The following is a 22,929-nucleotide window of genomic DNA, read 5'->3' on the forward strand; positions in this document are numbered from 1 at the left end:
TTTAATATGCAGAAGTCAGCCCTTATCCATGGTGTAATGGGGTTGATCCTGCTGGTAGATGTCCTATGAAGGGGTTAGCCCACTGAGACTCTTGAGATCGAGGGTTCCCCGTTTCCTCTCTCTGAATGCAGTGGTAGTGCGCACGTCAATCCAATGCTCCATTCACTTCTACAGAGGGCTGGCATAGATAGCGGTCCATCAGGCCCATAGAAATTAATGGAGCGGTGGATCGGCATGTGCTCTACTGCTCCATTCAGAAAGGGAACCCACATTCTCGGGACTGTGGGGCCCCCTACCGGTCAAACCCTGCAATCTGTCATTTATCACCTATTCTGTGGATAGGTGATAAATAATTTTCATGGGATAATCCCTTTAATAGCATTGTGAGCTGAATGTGGATCCATTACTGACATTCTGCCAAGCAGCGGTGATATTATCCGGAGGAATAACATATGATTACATAAATCATTTACCTCCACAATCTCCCGGATTTCACACTGTGTCTCCAACTTGTCCAGTTTAACACTTGCTGTACCGATCTGTTTATCGCTCTTTAGCAAGAATACTCTATTAGATAGGAGAATAAGAGCAATGAATAAAGCTACTGAGAACATCCACAGTGATTATGACCTGAACTACTAATACATCCGCTGTAATAAGGACCTACCCGAATCCTTGCAGTTGTATTCTGTAGCTGTTGTGTTCTTTTTTTTTTTTAAACATGTTTTATTGTTTTCAATAAAGAAATAGAATATTACATACAGAAATATACATTGTATATCTCGTTTTCAAACATTAATGTAACCTGCGTGGACCTTGTATTCCCTTAACATAGGGATACAGGGCAACAGAAAATAGTAACATTACAATTTAGTAATATCAAGGAAAAGAATGGGGGGATTTTAAATAAAGGAAGATAAAACGGTAAATAAAAGGGGAAGAGTGACAAGGATTGGTAAGGTCTTCTTTACATTTATTGTATTACTGTTGTGTTCACCCGGGAATTTTTATAGTAGCTTGTACCGATTTACATTTGTACCGATGTACACAGCCACAATTATCTTTTACAGATTTTCATTGACATTTGACACTAAAAACTTATCACAGGTAAAACAATGTGGATTATGTCATTTTCTGTATGAGCCGTAAAAGGGTTATCCTGGAAAAGACAATGATGACCTATCCTCAGGACAGGTCATCAGTATCAGATCTGTGGGGATCTACGAGCACTGCAGCCGCTTCCTAGGCCAGTGACATCACTGTACATCGGTCACATGATCTAGTTGCAGCTTAGCCCCTTTAAGTCAATGGGACTGAGCTGCAATACCAAGCAGAGCTGCTGGCCTATGTACGGCGCTGTCCTTGGAAAGCTGCCGGGAGCCGGTTGCCGGTTGCACTCACTAGAGCGCCGGGGAGCAGGGCGGCTCCCTGAAATAGCTGATCGGTGGGGGTGCCAGGACTCAGCCCCCCACCGATGTGATAATGATGACTTATCCTGGGGATAGGTCATCATCATCTTTCCCAGGATAACCCCATATGGCCATTGTCTGTTTCCAGCTATGTACCTGAGGAAGAGATTAGCACAACCTCGAAATGCATTGTACCGTTTTGCCAGTTTACTGACTTTAATAGCAATGTCCATCAATCCTATTTTTTGAGCTTTATTGTTTTTATTTAAACCTGATGTAGTAATGATCGCTACAGACATCTGGAGTGAAAAGGATTGCTATGGAGATCCGGAGAATAAGTGTCTGTACTGACAGCTGGAGCAGTAATGATTTCTGGAAAGATAACAATCCCAGTATACAATTCTCTTGTCTATAGATAAGACCCAAGTACACAATTCAGCAGAAATCTACACCTGCGGCAGAGGAACAGAATAACGGCATTGCTGTATCCGGCATAGACAGACACCATTCACTATAACGCTGGGTTCACACCTGAGCGTTTCTCAAACGCGCGTTTTATGCGCGTTTTTTGTAATAGTAAACGCGCGTTTGACGCGCGTTTGTGTCATTGACTGCAGTGTCCTATGGCCACAAACGCGCGTCAAAACGCCCCAAAGAAGCTCAAGTACTTGTTTGAGCGTCGGGCGTTTTACAGCGCGTTCGTACGCGCTGTAAAACGCCCAGGTGTGAACCCTTCCCATAGGGAAGCATTGGTTTTCATGTCTTAAGCGTTTTACAGCGTGTTTGAACGCGCTGTAAAACGCTCAGGTGTGAACCCAGCGTAATGGATTCTGTCAGGTTTCCGGTATGAATGCCGGTGTTCTGTCTGGCAGAATGCCAGGATTCACGACAGAAATGCAACAAATGCTATTATAGTCGATGTGATTAGGCGGGCCCCGGCTATGCCCATTCCAATATCTGCTGCAGATGTGGACTTAGCTTTAGGGCTCATGCACACAAACGTATTTTCTTTCCGTGACCGTTCCGGGTTTTTTGCGGACCATATGCGGAACCGTTCATTTCTATGGGCCCGCAAAAAAAAAAATGGAAGGTGCTCCGTGTGCATTCCGTTTCGGTATGTCCGCATTTCCGTTCCGCAAAAAAAATAGAACATATCCTATTATTGTCCTCATTACGGACAAGGATAGGACTGTTTTATTAGGGGCCACCTGTTCCGTTCCACAAAATACGGAATGCACGCGGATGTCATCCATATTTTTTGCGGACCGCAAAATACATACGATCATGTGCATGAGGCTTTAGACTGTGTCTGTATTTGCCCTTCAACCCTTGTAGCTGATGCAACATTCTGCATAAGAAAAGAACATCATCTAAGGACGCACTCAGCACCACAATCTCACCCCTTATGGAAGATCTCAAACTTGACGCCTTTGGCCTGAATGACTCTCTTGAAGCCTCTGTGGTTGCGGTTAATGTTCAGTTTAAATGTCTGTTCATATTCTGAGGGTTGGAAGGAGGAAAAAATAAATAAAAATAGGCAACATCCTGCGAAAACTTAATTAAACGTGCAAACACAGATTCTAAAGGGCCCTTTACACAGGCCGAGAATTGAACAGATCACTGCTAATGAGCGTTTACAGTAATGTTAGTTAGCGATGATCGGGCGGTGTGTAAATGCACTGCCGATTACCCGATGAATGAGCGAAACACTTCTTCATCTGGTAATTGGATCGTTTGTGGGGTTATCCAATTTCTCAAACAGCGCCCCCATGTGCCGGGCCCCTCACAGGTAATATACTTACCCTGCTTCCTGCGCAGGTCCTGGTCCCTGCACCGCCGCTGCTTCTCCCTGTACATCCAGGTGACGCTAGGGAGGCTCATCCCAGTCCCTGCCTGCCATTCGCTGCTCCCCCCCCAGTTTTCTCCGACACAATCTGGCACAATAGAAAACAGATCCGTCCCCTATTGACTTTCAATGGTGTTCATGTTGGATCTGTCATGGCTATAGAAGACATAATACAACGGATGCGTTTATGACGGATGCATGCGGTTGGTTGTATTATTGTAACGGAAGCGTTTTTGCAGATCCATGACGGATCCGCAAAAAACGCTAGTGTGAAAGTAGCCTTACCTGTGAGGGGCCCGGCACAGGGGGGGGGGGGGGGGGGGGGGGGGGGGGCGCTGTTTGAGAAATAGGATAACCGCTTTAACTGTGGTGCTCTTCTCTGTCATCCCCACCACTGCCATACATACATTAGGCATAACCCAGTCTCAATGTTTCCCAAAGTGCCTGTCAGGCCGAGTTCACACTTCAGTTATTGTAAACCAAAACCAGCAGTGAAGCTTACACAGAGATAAGGTATAATAGAAAGATCTGCACCGGTTCTGTGTTTCTGACCCGCACCTGGTTTGGCCTCACAATTAGGGTCCAGTCACACATCCGCAAATTGTGGATCCGCAAAACAACGGGCCAGCACCCCAATAGAAATGCCTATTCATGTCTGTAGCTGCAGACAAGAATAGGACATGTTCTATTTTTTTTGTGGAGCTGCGGACCGGAAATGCAGATGCAGACAGCACACTGTGTGCTGTCCGCATCTTTTCCGTCCCCATTGAAAATGAATGGGGCCGCACCCGTTCCGCATAGTTACGGAACTGATCCGGACCCAAAGTGCGGATGTCTGAATGAAGCCTAAGGGTACTTTCACACTTGCGTTGTTGGATTCCGGCAGGCAGTTCCGTTGCCATAACTGCCTGCCGGATCCAGAAATCCGTATGCAAACGGATAACATTTGTAGGCGGATCCGTCTCACAAATGCATTGCAATACCGGACCCGTCTCTCTGGTGTCATCCGGAAAAACAGATCCAGTATTTATTTTTTTCACAATTTTAAAAGGTCTGCACATGCACAGACAGAAAACCGGATCCGTTTTTCCGGAACACTTGGTGCCAGATCCGGCATTAATGCATTTCAATATACAATAATGCCAAGTGTTCCGGAAATTTGGACAGAGAACATACAGCAGCATGCTGCGGTATTTTCTCTGGCCAAATACCGCAAGAGGGACTGAACTGAAGACATCCCGATGCCTCCTGGATGGATTGCTCTCTATTCAGAATGCATGGGGATAAAACTGATCAGTTCTTTTTCAGGTATTGAGCCCCTCGGATGGAACTCAATACCGGAAAAGAATAACGCTAGTGCGAAAGTGCCCTAACTGATGGAAATAACTGAAGTGTGAACTCAGCCTTAGGCTAGTTTCAGACGAGTGTATTTATTCCAGGAAACACGCTCCATGTGTGAGCAGTATATGTCCTGGCACGAATGCCGCTCCTGTGAAGTGAACTTACAACATGTTGTGAATTCCAGTCTGACTGCTGATGAACTACTGATATCATATGATAACAGTTCAGTAGATCAGGGGTGAGACTGGAATTCATAAATCATTAAAGCAGTACATACAGTATTCTACGAAAAATCTGTGATTTGGTGTTAAATCGGAAAATCTGTATACAGCAATACCCTGTGATCTGCAGGATGAAACTGACCTGGTGAGTTGGTGTTCTTAACAACATAGGTTTTATTCTTTTGAGGCTGTTCCTGTGAAACACAACAAGGGACATGTTATATGGCTGTGGCCTGATGTCTACCGCAGCATGCATTTCAAGCTATGAATATTTTGGTGGCCTTTAAAGAGGACACGTCATCTCTCTTGACATGTCTGTTTTTAGTAAATACTTGTGTTTTCCATGAAATAACCATTCTGGAGCATCTGTTCTTATAACTGTGTTGTGCCATTCCTGTTATTCCTCCTAAACATTTATGAATACACATTTATGGGTGATATTATTAAAGTGGTGTGTCCCTACATGAGGTGTCAGCACTGATTGGACAGTGCGAGTGTGTAGGACCACCACCACCCACTTGACAATTTATTCATACATTTCTAGGAGGAAAAACAGGACAATGCTGAGTCCTAAGACAAGATGCTCCGGAGCTGTTCTTTTATGGGGAGTACAATGATTTACTAAAACAGACACGTCAGAAGCTGTGGCAATTCCCCTTTAAAAATGTTACGTATCTTACCGTACTTGGATATGGAAAGTCAAATTTCACAAATGCATGCAAATCATTTGGAGCCATTCCTGTGTAATGAGACAAATACACGGTCGATTAATGCTTGCAACAAGAAAATAAGCAAAAAGCACAAAACCCATGGAGAGGCTCAATACGGAGTGACTGGAGACCACGATACGGTATGAATCTCACCTGATGGGGCCGGAAGGTTAATGCCACGAACTATAATGAGCAGCATCTCTGTACTACTGAGTTCTGAGAAAACTCTGTGGAAAGAAGAGAGTAAGCAATATTACAGCGTACCTAAACATTCAGCTACACTTTATTAAAACCTAGTGTAAATGTGCTAAAAAAATTTTTTTAATATACTTTAGTTATTATATATTTTTTACTTTTTCTAGTGAAATAAACACCTGAAGTTCATCCATACTGTTGTACACCACTGTGTATGGGATTACGGATTCCCCTGGGGCTGCACTGAGCGTTGTACAGGCCGGAGAATCGCTCTTCCTGCCTGTACCGATGCTCTGCTAAAGCCTGGTATAGATGGGCTATGTCAGGCTTCAGAAGAGCGTACACGGGCAGGAGGAGCGATGTGCTGTGTGAACTCCTGCCCTGCGCTTGCTTCGCTCTGCTAACAGCCTGCAGCAATGTGCTATACAGGCTATTAGCAGGGCAGGAGCTCACACAGCACATCGCTCCTCCTGCCCGTGTACGCTCTTCTGAAGCCTGACATAGCCCATCTATACCCGGCTTTGGCACAGCAGCACCAGTACAGGCAGGAGGAGCGATGCTCCGACCTGTAGTGCGGCCGCAGGGGAATCCGTACTCCCATGCACAGCAGTGTGCAGGAATATGGATTCTAAAGCGAAATAGACAACTGAACTTTAGGTACTTATTTTACTAGGAAAAAAATTAATAAAGAAAAGTACATTACAAATATTCTTTTTAGCACATTTACAATATGATGTAACAAGTTGTAGCTGAGGGTTTAGGTACACTTTAACTGCCTATGGTAGAAAAAAAAAATCATGTAAAAAGGCTAGTTTCACAACTGTGGTGTGAATTCCGGCAGGCTAGTCCGACAGAGAACAGCCTGCTGGAATTCTCCGAATCCGGCAATGCCGGGTACAAACAAAATGCCATTTATATCTGGCAATGCCGGATCCAGGTGCATTCCGGATGCAGAGAGCCGTATGCATTCTGGCTGACAATGTGGAGAATAGGATAGACATAAACCGCTGCACGTTGTGGTTGTCTGCCGGAATTTACACCGCAGGTATGAAACTAGCCTAAGTGCGTCTGCCTTCTTACTTAAAGCGAATGTTCAGTTGTGATCTTAAAAGTGATAGGTGAAGCCTCTACTTAGAACCAGTGGCTTCAACTTAAGTGCTCTAATGGGATTCTGGGGTAGTCTGAAATCCCCCTCCTGCGGATTACATTTTACTAATTTTGGGCTAAAAATTATTGTTTCAATTGGTCTTTATTAAAAATATTGAGCCGTTCTGCTCAACGGTGTTACGGTAACTGTTTGTCTAGCTGTGTGACTGGTACTTACGATTTGTGCCGTTCATCTAATAAACCTTCTCTATAAATTACTAAAAGGTCATAAACACTAGCTATAATGAGTGTCTGAGAGATCAGAGATAAAAAAGAGCCATCAGTTGAGCTACCTGAAGGAACAGAGTGAAAATTCAGAGCCTGCTACTAGAGAAACTTAAAGAGAGTCTTTCACCTAAAATGACCATTATACACCACAAACATCATGATATCCATTACATTCCCCATATTATAATCTTACCTTTCATATTGCTGTCCGTCGCCTATTCTCTCTTAAAAACGCTTTTATTCCATATGCTAATTAGGTTCTGAAGGTGCCCAGGGGCGGCGTTTATGCGGCCGGTGCCCAGGCTCCACGGCGCTGTTCAAATCAAACCCCTTTCACCCCTCTGGCCCGCCCTCGGTTCTTCAGATACCATCCTCGAGTCAATGACAAATCTGGCGCCTGCGCACTCCATTACCCACTAGGGCAGAGGCAGCAGAGCGTTTAATGCGCATGCGCCGGCCCGTACATCCCGATATTTTGGCAGTTTACTTCCGCCGGCTAGATCGGGATGTACGGGCCGGCGCATGTGGATTAAACGCTCTGCTGCCTCTGCCCTAGTGGGTAATGGAGTGCGCAGGCGCAGGATTTGTCATTGACTGGAGGATGGTATCTGAAGAACCGAGGGCGGGCCAGAGGGGTGAAAGGGGAGGGGTTTGATTTGAACAGCGCCGTGGAGCCTGGGCACCGGCCGCATAAACGCCGCCCCTGGGCACCTTCAGAACCTAATTAGCATATGGAATAAAAGCGTTTTTAAGAGAGAATAGGCGACGGACAGCAATATGAAAGGTAAGATTATAATATGGGGAATGTAATGGATATCATGATGTTTGTGGTGTATAATGGTCATTTTAGGTGAAAGACTCCCTTTAAGCCTGAACAGAGACAATAACCATCACCTGAAAACAATTATTTTTTTAACTCAAAACGAGTACAATGAGATAATATGATGTACATAGCCTTTAAGGCTACTTTCACACTAGCGTTTCTATTTTCCGGTATTGAAATTTGTCATAGGGGCTTAATACTGGCGAAAAACCCTTCCGTTTTGTCCCCATTCATTGTCAATGGTGACAAAACGTAACTGAACAGAACGGAGTGCTTCAAAAAGCATTCTGTTCCGTTTGGTTGCGTTCCCATACCGGAGAGCAAACAGCAGCATGTTGCAGTTTGCTTTGTGTCATGGGATGCGGAGTAAGACGGATCCGTCATGACCCACAATGCAAGTCAATGGGGACGGATCGTTTTCTCTGACACAATAGAAAACGGATCCGTACCTAATTGACTTTCAATGGAGTTCATGACGGATCCGTCTTGGCTATGTTAAAGATAATTCAACCGGATCCATTCATAACGGATGCAGACGGTTGTATTATCAGTAAGGGAAGCGTTTTTGCTAAACGCTGCCAGATCCAGTAAAAACGCTGGTGTGAAAGTAGCCTAAGTTGGCGGAGCGTGGATGATGCTTCAATTTGGACAAGAATTTGGCAACAAATAAGGGGTCAATCACAGGAAATATTACAGATGCGTACAGTTTGGAGCCTTTATATGGCAATAATGTTGTCCGTTCCTGTATTCTATATAGATGTATCATGCTCCGTTGAATACTGTGTGCATGTGAATTTTGCGTCCATGTATACGGAGTTGTGTAAAATGCTTCATACTGGTCACAATATTCTAGTGGTTGCGCCTGGTATTACAGCTTATTCTGATTCACTTGGTTCCCCAGTCAGTAGTGTATGGAATAATGTTCTGTGATACCTGACAATTTTCAATGTTTTATCCTCAAAATGATAAGGAGGAGGATCCAGACCCTGAGCTTGTGATACATGTAAGATTTCACAGTTTTTCTTGCAGTCCTCTGCCATTTTCTCAAACCTGGATCAAAAAGAACAGCAATGTAAGAAGAGACTGAACATGGGGGATTATTCTTCAGGGACATCATGCCCTGATCAGACTTCCCCTTCTATTATCCAGGTAAAGAGTGCAGCACCGGAGCACCGGGACTTCACACTTTAACCCTAACATTACCCAGTAGTCAACGTTTGCAAAGTATAAGTCCATCTATATTCTGAGATTCTTTCCAGCCTATCCTTATGAGCGTGGCTGTCCCTGGTGCACCTCTGCCACGCTCAGTCCCATTCACTGTCACATGTAACCGACATACGCTGCCATGAAGGGGCCATGGTGCTCCAGTCGTTGTCCCTTTGTTCTGCTGGTGGGACCTCAACTCATCAAACAATGACAAAAATATCAAGATTTAGGAAACTTACCTTGTAGTTTCTGCGACATTACCCATGTGTGTGAACTGCTTAGAATATCTCATACATTTCTAAAGAAAAAAAAAAAGATAAAATTAAGTTTTTAAGGGTGGGTTCACATAACGTTTTATGCCTCTGTTTGATGTATACATTACAAAAAAGATACAAAAACGCAGCACACCACGTTCTTGCATCCCGCACAATCCGGAAAAAGTATACTTTTTTTTTTTTTTCTTTAACAATGGAACTCAAACACGGACACAACTGTATGGCATCAGTCTGAGGCATCCGTTTAACGTATCCGTTTTTTTGTATATGTTAAATGGATCGGAAAAACGTGATGTGAACCCAGCCTAAGCTGTAATACCACACACAATCTTTGGACAGCTGAGGTGCTGCTTCTGTGTCTCTAGTCCTTTAATCTATGTGGGGTACCGCTCTACAAAATACATAGATAAAAGGAACATTTCCAGTGATCAAATGATATTAGAAAACGGCTATTTATGGGATTCCCACATGTAGCATCAAGGACAGATTTCACTTTCCAGTGACTGAATGGGTGAAATCTTTCGAGGGTTCTTGCTACATACCTCATGTTGCTCTTGAAGAAGTTTTATCAACTGAGCATAAACGTCATCGGAGTTCTGCGGCGGCCTGCTGTCCTCATGTTCAACCACAACAAAGTCACTGTCCTCATCCATAGGGGGAGGAGGTACCTGGGAGATTCAGAATTCAGACCAGTGAATGGGGAGATTTTACAATTTATATATAGAATTAATCTACCGCGCACGCTGAATCATTTGTTTGCGTTTTTTCCCTCCAGATTGCATGCGTTTTTCACACTCATGAAGAAAAACGGAAGAATAAAAATGTACATCTGCTAGCAACCATCAGTGAAAAAACACACCGGGCACCTTCTTCACACAAGCCCCATTCACTTCTATGGAGCGAGGGCTGCGATTTTTTCTGAACGCAGAGATGATGCATGAAAAACGCTGCTCATGTGCACAGACCCATTGAGATGAATGCGTCAGGATTCAGTCCGGATGCTAAGCGTTCACTAAAATACAGAAAACTAGCTCGTGTGAAACAGCCCTTAAGGTACGGGCACATGGCGTCGCTCTGCTGCAGATTTTCTGCAATGGATGCTGCACACAGCAAACGGTGCAGATTTTATTGTGATCAAAATGCTGCAGTTTTGCCACAGAATCCACCTTTTGCTGCTACAGAAAATGCTGGTTATTTTCTGCATGCAGCTTCACGGTGGAAAATCTCCAGCATTTGCACCACGTGTGGCTGTACCATTAGACCTTTTTCACACGAACGATACGGATTGTGTCAGGATGCGTTTAGTGAAACTCCACTTTGCACCATTTCGCAAACAAGTTCAGTCAGTTTTGTCTGCGATTGCGTTCAGTTTTTTCCACGCGGGTGCAATCCGTTTTGATGCGTTTTTCACGCGCGTGAAAAAAACCTGAAGGTTTACAAACAACATCTCCTAGCAACCATCAGTGAAAAACGCACTGCGTCCGGATTAGATCCGGATACAATGCGTTTTTCACTGATGCTCCATTCACTTTTATGGGGCCAGGGCTGCGAGAAAAAACGCAGAATATAGAACATGCTCCGATTCTCACGCAATGCAGAAGTGATGCGTCAGAAAAAAAACTCATGTACACAGACCCATTGAAATGAATAGGTCAGGATTCAGTGCGGGTGCTATGCGCGCGGAAAACTTGTTTGTGTGAAAGGGGCCTTGCAGCTGAGCTCCAAATATATACTGGGAGTGTTAAACTGGACTAAATGTGTATGTGGCCTCCTGACAATCCCCCTGCGGCAGAGACCGGTGACATAAGGATTGGCCAGTTGGGAACATAAGCCGTTGTAAGAGGCATCTGGCATCGGTTTATTCCCCTCTGTCTATTCAGAGCATATGTGTGCTCAACTGGGCTGGGCATGCATGTGCGTGCAAGGAGATCAGGAGAGAGAGCTTCTGGGTAACTGAGCATCTACTCAACAGGTATTTGAAGTATATGGATAGCTAGAGTTTTTTTTTTTTACACATTGGATTACTCTCTAAAATGAAGCTAACAACACAGACTAATGGAGATTTCAGCTCTGAAGACTGCAGAACTGTGAATGCAGCTCTGGAATATAATCCAGGCTGTGACTCAACATTTACAACATGACTCAACTTTGTATGCAGTATACTTAAACAGGTGTACAAAGCTGAACATCTGCTTTGAGCCCTTGAACGTTCTAATTGGGGCTGCAGCTATCGATTATTTTAGTAATTAAGTATTCTACCGATTAATCCAGCGATTAACTGAGTACTCTAATAAGAAAAAAAGAATTAAAAGAACATCTTCTATAAAAACTCATCAGCCCACCTGCCATCAGTTCCCCCTCCCTTCTGCCATCAGTTCCCCCTCCCTTCTGCCATCAGTTCCCCCTCCCTTCTGCCATTAGCTCCCCCCAAGTGCCATCAATTGCTCCCCTCCAGTTCCACCAGCTCCTCCCCCAATGCCACCAGCTGCCCCCACAGCCATCAGTTTCCCCACTCCCCCTCCTAACCATCAGTGCCCAGCCGCAGCGCCAGGGAACTAAAATATCCTGAAGATGTGTAGATGTGTGTACGTCAGGATCCAGTGCAGCGCTGTGCGGGCAGGTGGGAGACCACGGAGCGTAAGTAATAGCAAACTTCTCACACTCCGTGGTCACATGGCACAAATGAATCATCGATGCAAAAAAAAATTGCATCAGGGATTTTTTTGTATCGAGTTAATCGGTTAATTCAAGCAATCGTTTCAGCCCTAGTTCTAACCTTGGTAATGTCCACCAGGGTCCCCTCCTTGAGTTTGTCAATAGAGGCTTGGAGAACATGTGCAACTCTCATGTGCTGTTTAGCTACTTCCAGATCGTTCTTCTGCTTGGCTTGTAGAGCAGCTTTTCTGTATTGTCTTCTCCGGTTCTCCAGGAACTCCATCTGCTCTTGTACTGAAAGAGTGAGAAGAACAGGACTAGTGTTGGTGGCACCTGTAGTGGGAAGCTCTAAGCACAGGAGACCAGGGCTCTGCATTCTAACTGGAACTTATCTAATGATACCTGCAGACGGGAGGTTCTCCGGAGACATGATGGTACCAGCACCTTTGGTTTTGAGGGACGTTTCAATTTGCTGTGGCGATACATACGGCTTTACAACTTGGGTAGGTTTTTGAGGGACGGGTTTCTTTGCCGGCTGTGCCTCCTGAGAAAGAAAACACGCTTTATATAATCACATTTCATCATAACCCTAATAATGAGACAACAGTTTTCTCAGTTTATAGGTAAAGACCTTTTACACAGGCTGATGATGGCGTCAGTTTGCACTAAAAATAACTGAGGATACTGTCACATTTGCGTTTCAGTTTTGTCCCCATTCATTGCGAACAGGGATAAAACTGAACAAACTGGAACAGAGTGAACCAGAAAGCATTCCGTTCTGGTTCGTTGCGTTCCCATGCCGGACACAAAACTGTTGCAAGCAGCGTTTTTGTGAGCAGCATGGGAAACTGAACATGCCAGATGCAGCACTAAAAACATCTAAGTCAATGGTGCCAGATCGGTTTTTTTTTTATGACATAAAAAAACAGATCTGGCACCCATTGACTTAGGGTATTTTCACACTTGCGTCGTTGTTTTCAGGTATTGAGATCTGGCAGAGGATCTCAATACCGGAATTTTTTTTTCCGTCTAGTCCTAATGCATTCTGGATCCAGGATGCATCAGGATCCATGCCGGATCTCGAAATAAGACCGCAAAAACGCAGATGTGAAAGTAGCCTAATCTGTCTTTTTGAGCATCAGTTATGATCAGTTTGTGTCACTTCCGTCAGAGCGCAGTTATTTTTGACGGGAGAAAAAGTCCTGCATGCAGGACTTTTTCAGAAACTGACGCTCAAAATAAGGGATTTTTTTTTTTTGTTTCTGCTCTTTTCACGGATCAGAAGAATGGAAAGCTAACTAGTGATGTGAACCCAGTCTAAGGCCTCTTGCACACTGCCGTATGTCTTTTTCAGTATTTTTGGGTCCGCAAAAAATACGGATGACATCTATGTGCATTCCATTTTTTGCGGAACGGAACATCTGGCCCCTAATAGAACAGTACTATCCTTGTCCGTTACGCGGACAATAATAGGACATGTTCTACCTTTGAACGGAAATACGGAAACGGAAGGCATTGAAATGAATGGTTCCGTATACAGTCCGTATATGGAACGCAAAAAACGGAACAAAAAAAATTCCGGCTTAGGGTACTTTCACACTTGCGTTGTGAAGATGCCGGATCCAGAAATCCGTGGGCAAACGGATTGCATTTGTAGATCCGTCTAACAAATGCATTAAAACACCGGTGTCATCTGGAAAAACTGATCCGGTATTTTTTTTATTTTTAAAGGTCTGCGCATGTGCAGACCGGAAAACTGGATCCGTTTTGCCGGAACACTTGGATGCATTTCAATGGAAAAGTGTTCCGGAATTTTGGACTGAGAAAATACTGCAGCATGAGTGACTGAACTGAAGACATCCGGATGCATCCTGAACGGATTGCTCTCCATTCAGAATGCATAGGGCTATGCCTGATCATTTTTTTCCCCCAGAATTGAGCCCCTAGGACGAAACTCAATGCCGGAAAAGAATAACGCTAGTGTGAAAGTGCCCTTACTGATGAGGATAGTTCCAAACAGTCCTATGATTTTAGCTTTGCAAATTCAATACGTTTCCTTTCAATCAGTGGATGGGGCAGTCCTGCATGTATCTTGTGAATGCAGCATTTACATCAGCTGCCTTCTGCTGTGACTAACACTTTAGCTACTGTCTCCTAATGAAAATATCCCATTAGTCACAACCCCGATCCCAGAGAGGAAGCCGCACTGCCTGCTCTAGATCTACCTCTGTCCACAGCCAACTATATACTTACATATACGTACAGACGTGGACAAAATTGTTGGTACCCTTTGGTCAATGAAAGAAAAAGTCACAATGGTCACAGAAATAACTTTAATCTGACAAAAGTAATAATAAATTAAAATTCTATAAATGTTAACCAATGAAAGTCAGACATTGTTTTTCAACCATGCTTCAACAGAATTATGTAAAAAAATAAACTCATGAAACAGGCATGGACAAAAATGATGGTACCCCTAACTTAATATTTTGTTGCGCAACCTTTTGAGGCAATCACTGCAATCAAACGCTTCCTGTAACTGTCAATGAGACATCTGCACCTCTCAGCAGGTATTTTGGCCCACTCCTCATGAGCAAACTGCTCCAGTTGTGTCCGGTTTGAAGGGTGCCTTTTCCAGACTGCATGTTTCAGCTCCTTCCAAAGATGCTCAATAGGATTGAGGTCAGGGCTCATAGAAGGCCACTTTAGAATAGTCCAATTTTTTCCTCTTAGCCATTCTTGGGTGTTTTTAGCGGTGTGTTTTGGGTCATTGTCCTGTTGCAAGACCCATGACCTGCGACTGAGACCAAGCTTTCTGACACTGGCTAGTACATTTCTCTCTAGAATTCCTTGATAGTCTTGAGATTTCATTGTACCCTGCACAGATTCAAGACACCCTGTGCCAGACGCAGCAAAGCAGCCCCAGAACATAACAGAGCCTCCTCCATGTTTCACAGTAGGGACAGTGTTCTTTTCTTGATATGCTTCATTTTTTCGTCTGTGAACATACAGCTGATGTGCCTTGGCAAAAACTTCGATTTTTGTCTCATCTGTCCACAGGACATTCTCCCAGAAGCTTTGTGGCTTGTCAACATGTAGTTTGGCATATTCCAGTCTTGCTTTTTTATGATTCGTTTTCAACAATGGTGTCCTCCTTGGTCGTCTCCCATGTAGTCCACTTTGGCTCAAACAACGACGGATGGTGCGATCTGACACTGATGTTCCTTGAGCATGAAGTTCACCTTGAATCTCTTTAGAAGTCTTTCTAGGCTCTTTTGTTACCATTCGGATTATCCGTCTCTTAGATTTGTCATCAATTTTCCTCCTGCGGCCACGTCCAGGGAGGTTGGCTACAGTCCCATGGATCTTAAACTTATGAATAATATGTGCAACTGTACTCACAGGAACATCTAGTTGCTTGGAGATGGTCTTATAGCCTTTACCTTTAACATGCTTGTCTATAATTTTCTTTCTGATCTCTTGAGACAGCTCTTTCCTTTGCTTCCTCTGGTCCATGTCGAGTGTGGTACACACCATATCACCAAACAACACAGTGATTACCTGGAGCCATATATATAGGCCCAATGGCTGATTACAAGGTTGTAGACACCTGTGATGCTAATTAGTGGACACACCTTGAATTAACATGTCCCTTTGGTCACATTATGTTCTGTGTTTTCTAGGGGTACCATCATTTTTGTCCATGCCTGTTTCATGAGTTTATTTTTTTACATAATTCTGTTGAAGCATGGTTGAAAAACAATGTCTGACTTTCATTGGTTAACATTTATAGAATTTTAATTTATTATTACTTTTGTCAGATTAAAGTTATTTCTGTGACCATTGTGACTTTTTCTTTCATTGACCAAAGGGTACCAACAATTTTGTCCACGTCTGTATATGGCAGCCCCTTGTGGTTTGCACTATATTTAACATTGTAACATTTAGAAGAGATATATTCCAACCTCATCATCATCATCATCTTCCTTGGGGTCTTCATCTTCGTTGGCATTTGCCAGTTTGTGGGCAGCTTCCAGCGCTTTATCCACACTTCCCTCACCTTCTGTGTTCTCCATACCAGGAAACGGAGGGAAGCCTAGATCAAAATCAAGATCTTTTACCCTAAAATACCCAATGTTTGTTATGTTCATGTAGCTTTATACTGACATGAAATGTTTACCTGGAGGAACTGGGAGCTCCGCCAGATTCACCTGTCTCCCGGCTTTATGCGCTCGGATGGCATCCTGGTATTGCTGCGAAGAAACATACTGGTACGTTAATTGGCTTCCTATGAAACTGGCCTCATTGTGGGCAGAAATATGGTAATGAGATGGTTAGTTCTGTGGGGACGAACTGACGTGAATGATGTGTATGATGTGTGTAATGCCTGCTCCAGAGCAGACACCCGGGGCTAAATTCTGCGATTAGTGATAATGCCGATCGCAGACATTTAACCCCTCAGCATCCGAGGCGGCTTTCTGCAGGTGCGCTGAGCTCCTGGGGCAAGAACGGCTTCCCTGCACGGAGATTAGGGAAGCCGTTTGTCCTGTCTAATAGCCTAGATGTCTCTGAAGAGTTCTCGTTAATTTCTAACGATAATTTGTTTTCCCTTAGTCCTAACAGCAGCACAGATGGGGTTAACTGCCCCTGTGGACTGGTAGGACCGGCGGAATTTTAATGAGCCCAAGAACCAATAAACGATCTTCAGCTCCCTGAAAGGGAGGAGATCACCCCCCAGCCCACCGTGTCTTTAACAAGTATGATGTAAGTTAGGGAGGGATATTTGTGTGCTGCTGTTAGGACTAAGGGAAAACAAATTATCGTTAGAAATTAACGATTCCCTTACGTCCTACCAGCAGCACAGATGGGGAGATAGCAAGATAAAACCCCTAGGGAGGGTCCTCATGCCTGGCAGAAGTAAGAACTGTCTGCCCGAAAGCCGAAAACTCTGCCATCCTAGCATCTATCCTATAATGGGAGATGAAGGTTGACTCAGAGCTCCAGGAGGCCGCCTTACAGATCAACTCTAAGGGGAGAAGGCTTCTTTCCGCAACCGAGGTGGAGACCGCCCTAGTAGAATGGGCTCTCACAAACTCGGGAGGATCTAAGGTTTGGGAGACAAAAGCTTCCTTAATGGCCTCCTTGATCCAGCGACTAATGGTGGCTTTAGACGCTTTACGGCCTTTAGACTTACCGGCAAACAGGATAAGGAGATTCTCATCTATCCTGAACTCTCTGGATCTATCCACATAGATCTGGAGGCATCTAGAAATATCCAGCGGATCTCTAGCTGGAGTATCAGAGGAGGAGGCTGTAAACAAAACTGGTAAGGAGATTACCTGGTTGATATTTTGAAAAGTAGGCACCTTAGGTCTGAAGTATGGTAAAAACTTCAGGAGTACTCTGTCCTGTAGGAAGATGATGTATGGATGAATTGCAGAGAAAGCCTGCAATTCAGAGACTCTTTTGGCTGAGGCTATAGCCAGAAGAAAAACCATCTTTAAAGTTAAATATTTGAAATCAACCTCCTCCAAAGGCTCGAAGGGGGGAGATGCTAGACCCCTGAACACTACTGAAAGATCCCACTGGGGAATGGGTTTCAGTATAGTAGGCTTTAGTCTTTCCGCTCCCTTCAGGAAGCGTTTGATGAGTGGGTCCCGAGAGTATGGCCTGTTGAGACAGGCCGAGATGGCACACATTTGTACCTTCAAGGTAGCTGGAGATAGGCCTCTATCTAATCCGTCCTGAAGGAAATGTAGTATCGCAGGAAGGGGCGGATCTGCAGACGCCACCTGTTTGGAATCACACCATGCCACGAAGATTCTCATGATCCTGGAGTAGGCCTTGTTTGTAGACTCTGCTCGGGAATGCGACAAAGTTCTCAGGACCGACTCGGAAAGCCCTTCTATGTTGGGAAGGGGCTGATCAACCTCCAGGCTGTCAGGTTGAACCTGTGCAGATCTGGGCAGAGGTGAGTGTCCCACGACACCAGGGTCTGCTCCGGGGGGAGTCTCCAGTATTGTCCCCGACTCATCTGAATGAGCTGGGTAAACCAGGATCTTTTGGGCCAAAACGGTATGATGGCTATTACCGAGGCCTGATCCTGACGGATTTTCATCAATACCCTCGGTATCATGGAAAAAGGAGGGAAGATGTAAGCCAGCCTGAACCTCCACGGTATCGACAGAGCATCTATCGCCAGGGGGTTGTCTTCCCGGTACAGGGAACAGAACCTCAGCACCTTGGCGTTGAACCTGGTTGCCATGAGGTCCACCTCTGGCATACCCCAACTGTGAACTAGCTGCCTGAAGACCTCCGGATGCAGAGACCACTCCATGGTCGGTAATCCTCGACTTAAGCGGTCTGCTATCATATTGAGGGAACCTCGGATATGAACGGCAGATAGATGGGAAAGGTTCAGCTCTGCCCACCGAAGGATCACCCCGATCTCTGATAGAAGGGGTAATGACCTTGTGCCTCCCTGCTTGTTTATATAGAGAACCGCAGTCATATTGTCTGACTGGACTTTCACCGCTTTGCCCCGAATCTGAGGGGCGAAGTGAAGGAGGGCTAGCCGGATAGCTCGAATCTCGCGAAGATTGGAGGAAAGATGCCGCTCCAGGGGGGACCAAGATCCCTGTACTTGGGATCCGTCCAGGTGAGCGCCCCAGCCTACGAGGGACGCGTCTGTAGTCAATATGACCCAAACTGGTTGGGTCATAGACTTCCCTGCTGGCAGTCGAAACCACCATCTGAGGGAATTCCGGGTCTGACCGGACAGGGAGCACAGGGAATCTAGCCCCGCAGGGCTGCCGTTCCATAAATGTAAGACCTCCGACTGAAGAGGACGGAGGTGCCATAGCGCCCAAGGGACTGCGTCCGCAGCCGCTGACATGAGCCCCACCATCTTCATGAGAGTCCGAATAGAGACTCGACGAGGGACATGAAGGACCTTTGCCAGGTCCTGAATCCGCGCTTTCCTTTCTTGAGTCAACCGGAGGGACATCTCCACAGAGTCGACCACGAATCCTAAATATTGGATTGAAGATGATGGGCTCACATTCGACTTCTGCCAGTTGATGATCCAGCCTAGGCGGAGAAGAAAGGAGATTGCGATCTGAAGATGGTGGGTAAGGATCGGAACTGAAGAGGCTATGAAAAGCCAATCGTCCAGATAAGGAATGATAGTCAGCCCTTGGAGTCTCAATGCTGCCACCACCGATACCACCACCTTGGTGAAGATAAGGGGGGCAGAAGAGATTCCGAAGGGGAGCGCGGTGAACTGAAAGTGCCTGCGAACCCCTGAAATCTGGACCGCGATCCTGAGAAATTTCCGGAAGGCGGAATGGATCGGAATGTGAAGATAAGCATCTTTGAGGTCCAGAGTAGCCATGACATCCCCGAGGTTGAGGATATGGGTGACTGACCTTATGGTTTCCATGCGAAACCTTGTTTTCCTTATAAATCGATTGAGAAATCTCAAATCGATGATAATCCGGAGGTCTCCCGTCTTCTTGGGAACCAGGAACACTGGTGAATAAATGCCTAGGCCTCTCTCCCCTGCCGGCACCTCCTCTAGGGCTCCCTTGGAGATATAGTCCTGGATGTAAGATTCCAGGACCATTTGTTTGGCCGGCCCGAAGTTTCGTGTAGCGACGAATCTTTCTGGGGGGAGAGAGAGAAAGTCTACCCGGTACCCGACGGAGACTAAGTTCAGAACCCAAGGGTCTGCGATCAACTGACTCCAGGAGTCTTTGAAATGGGAGAGACGGCCCCCCACGGGCGTTTGGGGGAGTGGTGTGGGAAAGTCTAGAGGAGACACTGCAGGGACAGCAGGGCTTATCCAAGAGCCTCGACGAGGCCCATAGTCAGGAGGGTTTTGCCTCCTTAGCGGGTTTACGGGAGCGCCTCGAATACTTACGAGACGGTCCCCCCCAATCTCTGCGCCTAGATTGCTGCCCCGGGCGTCCTTCGCGCTTTTTTCCCTGCCTGGGGCGTCCCCGAAAGGGCTGCTGGGGGAGGCTCTTCCCCTTTTTGTCGGAGAGCCCCTCCATGATTTTATCCAATTCGGACCCAAACAGCCTGTCTGGTTCGAAGGGGAGCCCACAAAGATTAAACTTGGACGCGTTGTCCGCGACCCAAGGTTTCAGCCAGAGTGGTCTGCGGGCAGCCGAAACTAAGGCCATGGTTTTGGCGGCCAGCTTCAACTGCATCTGGGTGGAGTCGACTAAGAAATCCATAGCCAGGTTGGCTGACTTGAAAGCTGCTAAGATGTCATCCCTGGATACGCTCTGGTCCACATCTGTCTGGATCTGATTGAGCCTAGAGCGTAGATAGGTGGCCACTTCAGTGGCCGCAATTGAAGTTGATGCGGAGGCAGCGGCCGCCGCATAACTCCTTCTGAGGGTGCACTCTGCCCTCCGATCTAGAGGGTCCTGCAGGCTAGACCCATCATCTGCAGGGACTAGAGTGCGTCGGGACAACTTGGCTATCGCCATGTCCACCTTGGGAATGGAACCCCACGATTCCACCAAGGGTTTAGCCATCGGGTACATGAGCTTGAACTTTCTAGTGAGAACTGGGCCTTTCTCAGGCTTTCGCCATTCTGTGCGCATCACAGAAAGAAGGGTCTCATCCGCTCTGAAGACACGCTGTGTCCGTACGGCGGGATCGGAGGACTCCCCAATGTCAACATCATGGTCCCCCGACCTGATGGACTTAAGTAACTTCTGCGTCTTTTCTGGAGGGAAAAAGCAAGAAGTGATCTCTTCTTCCTCAGAAGAAGACCCCACCGAACAGGGGGTGGGTCTTTCGGGTGGTGCGACTGAAGCGGCCACATCCATGGGAGTCTGAGAGGGTCCTGGTAACCTCTCATTCAATAAGCGCACCACTCCCTTAATGGAATCATCCACATATGTCTTCGTCCACTGAAACATCTCCTGCATCGTGGGATCCGTGGACGCCGTGCGACAACTCTCACACCTAGAATAGGGACAGCCGTCGTCTAAGGGCGTGTTACAATCAAAGCACGCCAAATGCTTCCTCTTGGTCCCGGATTTTCGCTGATCCGGATCCTTGGGGGAAGCCATAGTCTGTAATTGGAAACAAAAAAGACAGGTCATAACACCAACAAAAAAATTGGAGGTGGAGAAACGAGACCTTAAGGGGGCCCACCAGCACTAGAGAAATATAGAGCTGCAGAAGGAACACACAAACCCACGGTCAAGTAATATATAAGGATATCACAAGGCACAGGGAACTCTGGAGCTAGCTTGTCAAAGCAATGCAACCAGAGCACTGAATGACAGGCTCTGGGCGCTTAAAAGGACGAAGCCCCGTCCCCTGGGCGGGTCCCAAATCGTAAATATCCTAAGATATAAGAGGGCTAACAAAACCAGCTCAGCCTGCTCTGGATAGCTGCCCCGGGTCATCCTGGATCACAGGATATCTATCGGTAAATAATTCTTTAAAAAAGGGTGAGGATAGGACTTCAGCCGCGCTGCGGAAAAAACCGGAAGTGACGTAGCGCAGCTAGTGCGCGTCACTTCCGGAAGATGGCGGCGCCCATAGCGCCACGCGTGTGTGGCGATGGGGGAACAGGAGACCAGGAGAAAACTGAAAAGAAGAGGGGAGGGGGACACCCCGCTCCCCGAGGTCCCCAGGTATAGCAAATCGCCGCGATCCGCCTGAAAATAAAGGCAAAAGAGAGAGCCATGTAAAAAACCGGGGCGATCCTTTACATTAGAAAGAAAAAAAGGATCCCCTAACTCTCAGCTCCAAAGGGGAGCGACACGCCAGTCCAACCTGTCCAAAGGACAGAAAAAAACACGGTGGGCTGGGGGGTGATCTCCTCCCTTTCAGGGAGCTGAAGATCGTTTATTGGTTCTTGGGCTCATTAAAATTCCGCCGGTCCTACCAGTCCACAGGGGCAGTTAACCCCATCTGTGCTGCTGGTAGGACGTAAGGGAATAGGCTATTAAGGCTGTTGTTTTTATGAAAGCCTGCAGGTGGCAGGTTTCCTTAAGAAAACTGCGAATCTGGCATGTACTGCAATACTAATTTATTGCAATGTCAGGGAGAAGAAATCTGAAGATCACATATTCAAGCCCCCCTAGGGGGGCTTAAAAAAGTAAACACATTTAAAAAAAAAAATATCTAAAACTTCAAATCAAAAATGAAATAATAAATATAATACATTTTTAATTTTTATTAAAAAAAATAAAGAACAAATGCATCGCAACATCCCATAACACCCAAGCTATTAAAATATATGTATTTATTCAATACGGTAAACACTGTAAAAGGGAAAATTAAAATCAAAATGGCCCAATGGCAGATTTTTTGTTGCCTCATCTCTCAAAATAGAATAAAAAATTAGAAAGAACGTGAACGGAAAAGTAAAACATTTATGGCACAGCGTCATGAAGGGGTTAATGTCTTGGCTCCAATAAAAAGAAGTGCAGCCCTAACCATGGAAACAAACTGCTGGCTCCCAGCTAAGGTAAACATGGTTCAGGCTTTGTTTGCCTAACTCAATGTGAATGCAAACCTACCTACCACCCGGAGTGAAATAAACTTTATAGCTTGTAGATAAGATAATAAAGCATTAAAGAGATACTCCCATCTGAAAATGTTATGTGATATCACTAGTATTATGTGCCATAAACATAATGATTGCTGGGGGATCTAACCTCTGGGACCCCTGTCCATCCTGCAACTCTATCTAGCCAGCGTTTGTTTGATCACCGTGCAAGGAAATATTGTAAAGGAGATGCAGTCTGAGGCCCCTTGCACACAACGTTTTTTCCCCCCTGATTGGCATCCGTTTTTATAACTGATGTCACTTGGATAGCAATAGAACCAATGCCTTTCAA

The 22,929-nt window shown here is 45.6% G+C and overlaps 1 protein-coding gene across 3 annotated transcripts in view; it reads right to left on the minus strand.

Annotated features, from left to right (window-relative positions):
• The window catches only part of CC2D1B (coiled-coil and C2 domain containing 1B), a 48,355-nt gene that overhangs the window by 4,212 nt on the left and 21,214 nt on the right, over window positions 1-22,929 (minus strand). For 2 of the 3 annotated variants that reach the window (XM_044302271.1, XM_044302268.1), the window contains exons 12-23: window positions 16,236-16,308; window positions 16,021-16,151; window positions 12,458-12,599; window positions 12,177-12,349; window positions 9,943-10,068; window positions 9,365-9,423; window positions 8,853-8,969; window positions 5,681-5,754; window positions 5,498-5,556; window positions 4,960-5,011; window positions 2,810-2,909; window positions 474-567 (exon numbers count right to left, since the gene is read on the minus strand). In XM_044302271.1, coding sequence (XP_044158206.1) covers window positions 474-567; window positions 2,810-2,909; window positions 4,960-5,011; window positions 5,498-5,556; window positions 5,681-5,754; window positions 8,853-8,969; window positions 9,365-9,423; window positions 9,943-10,068; window positions 12,177-12,349; window positions 12,458-12,599; window positions 16,021-16,151; window positions 16,236-16,308 — 1,200 coding nt within the window. The remainder of the gene's footprint in view (window positions 1-473; window positions 568-2,809; window positions 2,910-4,959; window positions 5,012-5,497; window positions 5,557-5,680; window positions 5,755-8,852; window positions 8,970-9,364; window positions 9,424-9,942; window positions 10,069-12,176; window positions 12,350-12,457; window positions 12,600-16,020; window positions 16,152-16,235; window positions 16,309-22,929) is intronic. The other variant, XM_044302269.1, reaches the window with a different exon arrangement.

The sequence above is a fragment of the Bufo gargarizans genome, chromosome 7 (genome assembly GCF_014858855.1).
Source record: "Bufo gargarizans isolate SCDJY-AF-19 chromosome 7, ASM1485885v1, whole genome shotgun sequence".
Taxonomy (NCBI): domain Eukaryota; kingdom Metazoa; phylum Chordata; class Amphibia; order Anura; family Bufonidae; genus Bufo; species Bufo gargarizans.